At 37.4% G+C, this 12,014-nt stretch overlaps 1 protein-coding gene across 1 annotated transcript; it reads right to left on the bottom strand.

The window, feature by feature from the left end:
• Window positions 1–1,097: 1,097 nt before the first annotated feature.
• LOC145553604 (uncharacterized) lies at window positions 1,098–11,399 on the bottom strand. Its single transcript, XM_081612275.1, has 2 exons — window positions 11,283–11,399; window positions 1,098–4,593 (listed from the first exon to the last, which is right to left on the bottom strand). Exons 1-2 carry the CDS (start codon window positions 11,344–11,346, stop codon window positions 3,119–3,121), a joined length of 1,539 nt encoding a protein of 512 aa, XP_081468401.1. The 5' UTR covers window positions 11,347–11,399; the 3' UTR covers window positions 1,098–3,118.
• Between the last annotated feature and the right edge of the window lie 615 nt (window positions 11,400–12,014).

The raw sequence follows: 12,014 nt of genomic DNA, 5'->3' as shown, positions 1-12,014 counted from the left end.
AGTAACATAATTACAATTTTAAGAATAAGAAATTCTTTTAGATCAAATGTTTTATGGTTAAAATGTATAAAACCAATATTTACAGTCAGCGCTTGATCTCCAAATACAACAGGCAATGAAAATTAGTACAAGGTTTGTGTATAGATAAAAAGTCTCGTTTTAGCATAAACTCAATGTGTCATTTTGGTAAAAACATGTTTATTCCTCTGATAGAGATTTTTTGGTATTATCATTTTGTTGTTACTTTAGTTCATATTCAGTCTAATGTTAGTCAGTTTAAAGTGTTCTCTTCTTTAGTGTGTGTATGAACTGACCTGGAGGTCACAACTGCCTGTTCATCTTCATGTGAAACAGTTTGACCGAGATTTGAACCGGGCTCAGACCGTAGATCAGATATCACATCTGGAACTGGGTTGCAGTGGCGCAACTACACATTATTCAGGTGGATGCGAAAACGTAGATCGGCGCCCCCAACCCGAGGGAAGGAACGTCAGGGTGAAGGAGCGACACTCACTCCCCCCCCCTAAATTTACCTTGTTATATACGCGAGGTGAAGGAGCGTAAGGCGCGCTGAAGTGTATGGGAAAACATCATCGGTGCGCCGACCCCTCCAGACGGGGTTTTGGCGCCCCCTCTGGTGCTGCGCCCCTATGCGTTGCATACCCTGCATACCCACTTTTTGCGCCACTGCTGGGTTGCTAGTTGTTTAGGTAAATTGTTTTACGACCTCTGCTGTTTTTTCTCTGCTGTCTATCTTGCCTATCCTCCCTCTTTGAAGTTTGATAATAAAAGACAAGCTCTACCCAAAGATCATCAGAACGCTCTGTGAACGGCTCGGAGGAGCAGTTGACAGAGTTTTCTCCTTTTGCAACAGCTTCGTCATAAAATTCATATACGTTGTCTGTGGTTCTTTTATGTAGGTTCTAGAAAAATACCTATCATCTTCATTTAGTGAAGTAACTCAAAGTGTGTAAGTAGCCAGAAATATTTAAGAAAGAGTAACAGTATTCATAATATTACTCAGGTAAAAAAAAAAAAATTCTCTGTAGTATTTTTTTTCAACTAAATGTAACTGAGCAAATGTAATAGTCACAGCCTAAAAACATAACATCTTTTTATAGTCATAATAGAAGACAGCTGCAGCTGTAAAGAAAAAAATACAACAAAGACAAAAGACACCAAATTATTGAAGACAATAATAATCAACCATGCATTCTTACATTTTCCATAAACTTATTAATTCACAAAACTTTTACATAGGGAGAGTTAAAGTGGTTAATATAATCTGAAACAAATAACAGCATCATTTACAAGGTCATTTTGTTTTGAAGAGAAACCTTAGAGATTTTTGTTGTATGTTGATTTCATTTCATTTATTTATTTATTTCGAACAGACATTAAAAACAGTCAAAAAAAGAACAAGAAAACCAAATAGAATGAGACAAACTTAAGAAATAAAATGTGAAACAAATTATTTTGCCCATCTGACATGCAATTTTATATTTTCTGTTCGAAAAAGAGCAGGTAGAAGATACATCTTATAATATCCTGCCCCTTTCATACTTGTCAATGTATTATCAATTAACTTTCAGAACATCAACAAGAGACAAATTGTTTCCATTTTTCCTTATGTTTAACTATGTACAATTATTTTAAGTACTATTTATTTAATAATTTACATTATAAACTATTAAACATGTTATGTAGCATATTTTGAAATGAGTTCTGCTTTAATCAATTTTTAAAATTGGTTTACATTTGTAATTTTTTTAATCTCATCATTCAATCCATTCCAAACATTTACTCCACACACAGATAAACAAAAACTCTTCCTGGTTGTTCTAATATGTTGTTTTTTAAAATACCCTTCACCTCTTAAATCATAACCACCCTCTCTGTCACCAAACATTTCCTGTATATTGTGTGGAAGTTTTTGATTTCGGACCTTAAACATGAATTGTGTAGTTTTAAATTTGACCAGGTCCCAGAATTTCAGTGTATTTGATTTGATAAATAACTGGTTTGTGTGTTCCCAGTATCCCACTTTATGTAGTATACGGATTGATTTTTTTTGTAAGACGTATAATGGCTGTAAATTTGTTTTGTATGTATTCCCCCAAACGTCCACACAATATGTTAACTGTGGCACAATGAGTGTATTATATAGAATAAACAAAGAGTTATAGTCCAGGACGAAACAAATTTTTCTTATAACAGCTACACTTTTGGCTATTTTAGATTTTACTAGGCTGATCTGTGGTTTCCAGTTGAATTTGTCGTCAAACATGACACACAAGAATTTTCCTTCATGTACTTGTTCTAAATAAACACTTTCAATTGATATTTTAATTTGATTATTTTCCTGTTTTTTATTGTTTCCGAATATCATAAATTTAGTCTTATCTAAATTTACAGCTACTTTATTATTTTTGAGCCAGTGCTGTAATTTTTCCATTTCTGTGTTGACCACTTCTGAAAGTTGTTGAATGTTCTCTCCAGCACAGAAGATACTGATGTCGTCTGCAAATATAATGTATTTTATAAGGTGTGATATGTTGATATATCTGAGAATGCACAATTAGTGCATAACAGCACATTGTATTTTTTATTATAAGTGTATTGAGGTCAATAACACCCACCCACTCTTTCTCTATACAGGATAGAATAATACAAATCAATCCCTCAAGTCCAATCTTGTGAGAATGTTCTGGAAGGGAGTCCATGTCCGGTCAAACTCTGTTAGTGCATGAAATAGTCAGTGGGCTCCAAAGCCACTCCAGCTATCAGCATCAGTAATGGCTCTCCTCAGGGCTGTGTGCTGAGCCCTCTGCTCTTCACATTGTACAGAAACAGAATGTTAATACAGTAACAGAGTTTATCAGTATTGTTTTTTGATACAGAAAATGCCAGGAAAAAAAAAACCAAGCATTTCTGAAGAAAAATGTGTCGTGTTTGCACATCTCCAAAAATCCAAATGTGAAAATACAAATGATCAGATTTAACAAATACAACAACTTTCAGCTTTATAGACATGAAACCCCTGCAGTCTTTCATTCTAGTGTTAAACCAGATCAACTGAATAGTGAACTTCAACAGAGGACATGTATGAAAAATACTTCTATTGCTTTTCATCTGTGTGATGCCTCATGTGGTGAGTTAAACTAACTTTGTGACGAAAACTTTTTCCACAGCTCCCACATGAAAACGGCTTTTCACCTGTGTGAATCATCATGTGCTGAGTTAAAAACTGTTTTTGACGAAAACATTTTGAACAGCTCCCACATGAAAACGGCTTTTCACCAGTGTGAATCATCATGTGCCGAGTTAACTCCCGTTTTCCACTAAAACTTGTTCCACAGCTCCCACATGAAAACGGCTTTTCACCAGTGTGAATCATCATGTGCTGAGTTAAATTCTGTTTTTGACTAAAACTTTTTCCACAGCTCCCACATGAAAACGGCTTTTCACCAGTGTGAATCATCATGTGCCGAGTTAAATTCTGTTTTCCCCTAAAACATTTTCCACATCTTCCACACGAAAATGGTTTTTCACCAGTGTGAATCATCAAGTGATGAGTTAAACTAACGTTGTTACAAAAACGTTTTCCACAGCTCACACATGAAAACGGTTTTTCACCAGTGTGAATCAACATGTGCTGAGTTAATTCCCGTTTTCCCCTAAAACTTTTTCCACAGCTTACACACGAAAATGGTTTTTCACCAGTGTGAATCATCAAGTGATGAGTTAAACTAACGTTGTTACAAAAACGTTTTCCACAGCTCACACATGAAAACGGTTTTTCACCAGTGTGAATCAACATGTGCTGAGTTAATTCCCGTTTTCCCCTAAAACTTTTTCCACAGCTTACACACGAAAATGGCTTTTCACCAGTGTGAATCATCATGTGCTGAGTTAAATGCATTTTTTGAATAAAACTTTTTCCACAACTCCCACATGAAAACGGATTTTCACCAGTGTGAATCATCATGTGCTGAGTTAAATTCTCTTTTCGACTAAAACTATTTCCACAGCTCCCACATGAAAACGGCTTTTCACCAGTGTGAATCATCATGTGCCGAGTTAAATTCTCTTTTCGACTAAAACTATTTCCACAGCTTACACATGAAAACGGCTTTTCACCAGTGTGAATCATCATGTGCTGAGTTAAATACTTTTTTTGACTAAAACTTTTTCCACAGCTCACACATGCAAACAGGTTTTGAAACGTATGAGTTCTCATGTGAGCATCAAAAACTGATTTTAAAGCGAAACACTTTTTACAGATGACACATGAGAAAGGTTTTCTTCTTTCCTGATTTTGCTTCTCAGCTTCAGCAGCTTCCTTTAAGAGGACTTGGTTCCTGTTTGGTTCTGATTCAGTTTGGTGTGTTTGCTCATCAACAGGAACCAACATGCAGGTATCAGTCTCCTGTTTTAGTTCAATCTGTTCTTCACCCTGACTGCAGTAAACTTCTTTCTCTTCCACTTTTATCTGATGATCTTCTTTCTCTTCCTGGTCTTGTTTTCCCTGCAGAGGTTCTAACTCCTCCTGGTCCGGAGAGGATCTTCTCTCTTGGTTACACTGCAGGGAACCTGGAGAAGAAAACAGAGAAAAAGAGTTATTGTTAACTTTATTGAAGTAAGTAGGAGAAATCTTTCATCGTTTAAAACAGAAATCAACAAAAAAACACTTGAAAATTCAAAAGAGTAGACAGAGATGCAGATCAGTCGTCACATCCAGCTGACATTTGGAGAATTCTCAAATAAACTGATTTAAAAAATATTTTTTATCACATAATTAATTGTAGTAGGGATTATTGTTGATATTTAACAGTAAATAGCATTATGTCAAGATGTCATTTATATTACTCTGAATTATATAAAAAATAAATTTTTAGTCCACTTTATATCTTTGGGGTTTCACTTACAAAAATGAGTTTATTTCTAGGTTAATAGTTTAGTTTTGTTCCTTTGTTATTTATTTTTCTAAGTTAAACAGGAAGAACTGTGGGTCCATTTTCCGTCAGTATAGGTACTGGTATCGGACCAGCATGCACTGGATTGGGCCTGTAGGTTTTGACCAGAGCAGCAGAGGAAACAATGAAAAGTAGTGATGAGATGAAGCTTCATGAAGCCTGAGGAACTCCATCCAATCACTGGACTCATGAGCCGATGCACCGCGGTGCTTCAAATGATCCACTGTGACATCAAGTAGACAATATAATATCCGAAATAGGCAAAACAAAAGTTTTGCCTTACAATGAATAAACAAGCAAAAAAAAAATGTGATTCTGATACATAAATTCTGATTAATCTGGTTGTATGAAACAATGGCTGGATCAAAAAGAAAACGGGAAAAACAGGAGAGAGGGTTGTGATTGGCTTGTTATTCGCTATGTCAACAGAGACAACAATTTATGACAAAACAATAAAAACTAACTGCTCGGGTTTGGGTGAGTTCTTCATTTTTCGTGCTTCATAAAAATTATCCTGGATTATTCGACACACCACTAATGAAAAGTTTGACCTTTTTTATTTGCTTGTCAAACAAGAAACAGCAGGCGCAAATCGTGACACCGCACCTACTGTGGCACTGGAAGTGACACCTACTGTGGCACTCACGGCTGCCACTGTTTTCGGGGCTAGCTGTCAGTGTTGCCACTGATTTCTACAGACTTCGGCACCTTCCAAGGGTTGCCACGACCTCATACTGGCACCACTTACGCCTCACGGACCGCTCCCCTATTGTCGCTGACGAGATTTAGGGTGGCCATCTTAGAGCGGTCGACCGCTCCACTCAGCGTTATACGTTTGGCAGGCACAATGACGTATTTGCGTATTTAATCTTTCATAACACGCTGTTTTGTTACTAGAGACCTTATACAAACAGCTACATTTATAAACAATTGTATTTTTAAAGTATTTTTTAATTGTATAGTTCAGCATATTTAAATATGCTTATTGGGGAAAACAATAGAATAGGAATAGAATATTCTTTGGTGACAGCTTCAGTGTTAGATTTACTATGAATGAATTTATAATTCAAAAAAACACCGGTGGATGTGGCACAAAGTATTGCATTTCCTGTTAAGTGTTGTGTTCCCTCAAAAAAGCAAATACGTCCTGGTCTATTTTGGATACAGTCTCAAATTTCAGCTTCCAATAAAGAGCCTCAGTGAAAACATGTTGACATCTGCCATAAGGTGCCACTTGTGCCACGAGCTTCCGGGTAAGGTGCCACTTGTGCCACCTTACTCTGAGGTTAGGTGGCACACTTACTTCTATCTGTTTGAACTAAAGTTATTCATATGCTACATTCTATCTGAGACAGATAGAATGAGGTCACAACAGCCCGTGGCACCCATGGCCATGAGCTGTTGTGCCACCTTACCTGGTGCCGCCTTACTACCGGGTAAGGTGGCACAAGTAAGGTGGCACAAGTGGCCATGGGTGCCACGGGCTGCTGTGACCTCATTCTATCTGTCTCAGATAGAATGTAGCATATGAATAACTTTAGTTCAAACGAATATTAATAAAATATATCTTAATTAAAACATAATTCTCATACATATTTAAATATACAGCCGGTGTTCCGACTTAGCAGAGAAAGACAACACCTGCACTGAATGCATGTCAGATGGGACCTCTTCTGCAACAGCTGATAATAGCTACCACTAGGTGCCACTACGACTGACACTAGGTGGCCATGGTAAGTCAGTGCTGACAAGCTCCTGTCAGTTCCGGATTATAATTATTTTCATACAATTACCTTAATATAATGCTATTGATTATTAAACCGGGTAAGTTCACTAATATTGACTTATTAGTTAATATTAGTGACAGTGGCAACATGAGATATTGACAATTCCAGAGTGACATTATGTTCGGCATGGTTCCATGACAGCTCACAGGATGTCATAAGTTCCCAAAAAAGTAATAGACCAGGCAGCCACTATAACTTTAAGAGTTTTTTTAAGATAACATGTTTTCCAAAAACTTTGCATTATCATAATTTTCCAAAAATGCCTGTTAACCAGTTATTATTTAATAAATTTAATATCTGCTATTTTTCACTAATTGTGAAGTTCATTCCAGATTTGTGCGCCATAAAAGAAGGTTGCTTCTCCATGTTTGTTTCTGGTTCTGGACATTGTCTTTAAAGTTTTCTTATTCAAAGATGAGACAATGAATAAAATCTGAACTACAAAATGCATTTCAATAGCATTTTCAAGGCAGCAGCAGGACTTTCACTTTAAAGTTAAACCACCATAAATTTTTTTACACTGAAGTAAAACAAAACAAAGTATGTACACCTCAAGACCTTTGACAAAAGGGGGAATCCTAAGCAGCATTAAGAACAAGATTGTTACATATTTTTGGAAATAAAAATTACTTTGGGTTATACTTAAGATACAAATGCTTTTTTAAATGAAAATTGTGCTGTTTACATATTTTATTTGGTAGATATGTTTCAATAAGTTTAAACATGCAAAGTATATGCATAGTAATTGATTTGTCAATATTTATTGGCCATTATATGTAAATACTTTAAATAGCAATAACATATCATTTAAGTTTTCAATGGTCAAGAACTAAAATCTTTGTGTATTATAAAATCCCTCTTTGAAATCATTTGAAGTCTTCTGTAAAATTCATGCTTAGTCAACATGTGAATTTACTACATCAGGATCAAATAACATATTATTCCTCCATGAGAAATTATAATATTTCATTACGTAAAAAAGAAAATTTTTCAAACTTTATTAATTTCTACAATATACGTTTTACACAACTACTACGTATTTTCCATCTTGGCCAAAAGCCTATCTGGCAACCCAACGGGGTTCCTAGGTTCCACTGTAGTAGTGACACTTAGTGGTAGATTCAATTACTTTGGCCATCTTCCTTCAATTAAGGCCCCGTTTACACGACAACGATTTCGGGGGAAAACGGAAGAGTTTTGTTGCGTTTGTAGTGTGCGTTTACACGAAACCACCGAATGTTTTCTCTAACAACGGCACAGATTGAAAACGGGTTCCAGACCAGCTCATGCATAGTATGACGCAAAACATAGCTGCTTCCTACAATCCACAGAAGAAGAAGAAACTACTCACAATGCTGGTGTTACTGTTTCCCCATCAGATTCGGTTCCCTCAGCGTCTCTTCACCGCTCCGCTCCGCCCAGGTGGCAAAATACAGGCTGCTTGTTCAGCGCTCTTATGTAGAGAACTACGGACCAGGACCAGCCCGGCTCCAGACGAGTTTAACAGGGGGGGCACCGACTTATTTTGGGGGGCAAAATGAGTCTACGTAGCTGAACATAGACAACAACACCAGCAGCCTACAGGCTACTTGTTAACAAGCTTAACGTGCTGTATTGATATTAGCCAGTCATCTTTTAGCTGTCATCACCTGCATCCAACAGCTTTACTCAACTCAGTCGGTTAGTTCGGGGGAAAAACTGTGCCAAGTTATTTACGTTTTGCTGGGTTGCTGCCATGATTCTAACACACATGCGCAGCAGCAGCAGGTCTCCTTCGCTGCCTCACAGGTGTAAACCCAGCGCAAGCGTCTCAGCGTTCATGTTGCGTTTGAAGGCGGCTCGGAAAAACAGGTTACGACTTGTTAGCAATGGATAAAACTGTTTTAACTGCTGAAAAAGGTAACAGAGGACACGGATATGGGACGTGCGGGAACTCCTATTTTATCAAATTGATATAGGAATAACAGACTGTTGGCCATTCCAAGGTAAAAACAATAAACAGCTTCCAATCCGGGGCCGCTAGACACCGTGAAAGCTCAAACAAGGTTTTTCGGCAAAGTTATCCCACTTTTTCCAACTGCATGCGCCCTAATCAGACGCATTGTGTTCTCTCACGGAAATCCACATGCCTTCAAGTACAACTTTTTTTTAAACACATGCGCACTTTCAAAGTTTCATAGAACCTAGCACCAACTAGGCGCAGCAAGAGCATTACACGTTTTCGATGTGTACCGTTACTGTGTAAACACAGATCGTAATTAGAACGTTATCGTGTAAACGATCCAACAAAAACGGAACAAAAGTGCCGTTTTTGTTGGATCGTTGTCGTGTAAACGCCCCCTAAATTAAGTCAAAAATATTCAAGGTGTTAAACGGATAATTAACCAATACAATTACCATTGAAAAAAAAATATTATAAACAAGCAATATAAGTAACACGTTTTCCAAAAACTGGCATTGCCATCCCCCAAAACATCGATCGTCACCAGTTGTGACAGCTCTGAAACATTCTGGACACCTAACGGCAGCTCTAGTGGAAGCCAGACTCAGCTGCTGCAAAGGTGCCGAAACCAATGGCATCCCTGATACCTGTTATGTATGTATTCGATTAATTCAAAGACGAAAGGAGTCGGCTGAATTATTCAGATGAACCTTTGTGAATAAATAGGATGAACGAATCATACATAATAATATACGAAAAAGTGTAGGAATTCAGCTAACATAAGTCTTTCTGCGAAAGAAAACCCTACAAAATTATTTCTTCTTCTGTCTTCAAGTTCTTCTTCTCCTAGTTATAAAGCATCATGGGATATGTAGTCCATTTTCCGAAGTCATTGATAACGCTGATAGCTAGCCCCGAAAACAGTGGCAGTTGTATCGCCTAATGACAAGAGGTGGTGAGGTATTTCCGTTTGAATTTATGCCACATAGATTGGTTCCTGGTCCTGCTTGCTCCTATTGTTCTTGGCCAAAGCATTGGCCAAGAACAATGTGAGCTACTGGTACAACAATCGAGTTTTGTGGTGTGCCGTTGTGCCCAGTAATTAGCCGGTACCATCCAGTGCTTAGTTTTTTCATTTTCCTGCTGATATCAAGGCGACAGCGGAATGTAGCCAAAACTTAGCTACTACAGCTAACACATGGTTTGTAGCTGCCTGCTATTTTAAAGCTTGAGGATGTTGAAGCTCCAGCTTCAGAAATGGGAAGACGGAGGTTAAAAGGAAGCTGTACGTGCTTCGTTCACTGCAATAATTTGTTGGAGGAAAATAATGCCGGAGGAAATCCACTGCTATGGGAACAGGCTGAGAACAGAGGCAGCGATTCGGAACAAGTTTGCGTTTGTGTTATACAGAGTATGAAATTATTTTTAGGCAACTCCTTAGTTTTTGTTTATATGACAATTAAATAAAAATACATTTAACATGCAGTCGGAGCGACGAGCCCCTCAAATACCGAGAAGGTAATTTAAGAACAGCCGAGAGCAGCAACGCTTCAGCCCGATCCGAACCACACAAGTTGTCAGTCAGATTAAGGTCCAAAACCTTCGCTTTACAGCCGTTTAAGTGGCACCGACCCACATAAAAACCCCACAGAACAAATGGTACAAATCACGTATTTCCCGAAAATATGACATCTACCTTTGCTCTTTCATAATTATAATCCACGTTAGAGTGAATTTTTCCACTTGGCTGCTATAATCTGTTCTTGCGTTACACAACGTAATTTCTCTTTTTTCCCTCTGAGATTCTGCTTAGAAAGAGGTTATGAAGTTACATCCTCCCACTGCTTTTTGTTTTTAAAATGGTACATTTAGGTTTGCCTCGACTTTTATAAACTAATGCCTCTAATATGCATTATTTTTTGTATTACTGTTGGTGCAGATATTGGGCGAACACTGTGCTTTGCCTGCTAGTAGTTAAATTAATTTCAGCTGCACACTTTCAAAAGAGTGTTCAGATTTTAACATGCATTTTCTAAGTAGTAAATATTTAAGTTCACTCTTTACTGAGTAACTTCAGTGTTGTTACACCTCTGAAATATTTTTTGCAGTTTGTGATACCAGAACTATTTCACTTAGACATTTAATTTTCTGAGATATTGTCAATTTATCTTCAAGCAAAACTCTCAAAAAGAGCTGAGGATTTATTAGTTTTGATTACGTTGTGCAGCTAAATATGGACGCTTATTAGTTTGTTTTTTAATTTTTCAGGTTTGCATCGTAATACAATTTTACAGCTACCAACACTGCTATTAATATTTTATATTGCTTGCTTTACTAACCTTGCGCTGCATTGGTCACATTTTTCCTGTTTTCTGTCGTAAGTCTCAGTAGTTAAAGGAGAGGCCTAAAAAAGGTCATTTTCTCTCTACATAAAAATGCCATTGTCACAGCGTAATTGTGACGTCTGCGTTCATTTACCTGTTAACAAAGTATTTATACGGGAAAGAAAAGAACATAATGATCCTCATACAGAAAGGTCCAGACATTAACCTTCGTCCAAACGCTGCTGTTTCCTACCTAATCGGTGTAAGATTATAGGGGGGGTCCGGGAGAAATCCAGCAGTCTGCGCTGATCATCCATCTCTTCCTCTGATTTGACGATTATTTCTTTAATCTCTGAATGTTGCTTCAGCAGCAGATAGTTTTCAAAGAAACACTCAAACATTCAACACAACAGACCACATGCAGTCCTTAGTCGTCGTCTTCTTCTTCCTCTTCTTCTATGGCGGTTGACAACTTTTAGGCGCATTACCGCCACCTTCCAGGTTTGAGTATGGATCAGATGCTTATAATCTTCCCATAATACCCGTTCTCCTTGTTATATCCATGCTTGATAAAGACCAGACGTTGAGTAATGCTCAGATACTTTTATTGAAGCATCTTTTCTAAGGTCTGCTCACAGGTGTGTCACACAAGACTCTCTGCTTCTATTGTTCTATTCTCTACATTTATACATTCACATGAGCTCATGCTCGCCACCTAGTGGACATAAACAATTCATTCAATCATGACACTCCTAAAATAAATAAAAATACTACAAGAAAACTACATCCCCTGACGATCTATGAAACAACTCTCTAATATCTAGCGTATTTTTATTCCTACTTAACTCTCTCTTTCCCGTACATATTTGTTGCATTCTAGGAAGATCGCAGCTGCAGGTGGTGGTGAACTTTTAAATTTTTTTCTCATTTGTCATTGTAAGGATTTATAGTTACACTGGGTTTCAAAGAATAATGTCTTTTTAAA

The sequence above is a fragment of the Poecilia reticulata genome, chromosome 11 (assembly GCF_904066995.2).
Source record: "Poecilia reticulata chromosome 11, P_reticulata-male-v2, whole genome shotgun sequence".
Taxonomy (NCBI): domain Eukaryota; kingdom Metazoa; phylum Chordata; class Actinopteri; order Cyprinodontiformes; family Poeciliidae; genus Poecilia; species Poecilia reticulata.
The sequence above is the reverse complement of the archived record's forward strand: the minus strand, read 5'-3'. Positions and strand labels throughout refer to the sequence as shown.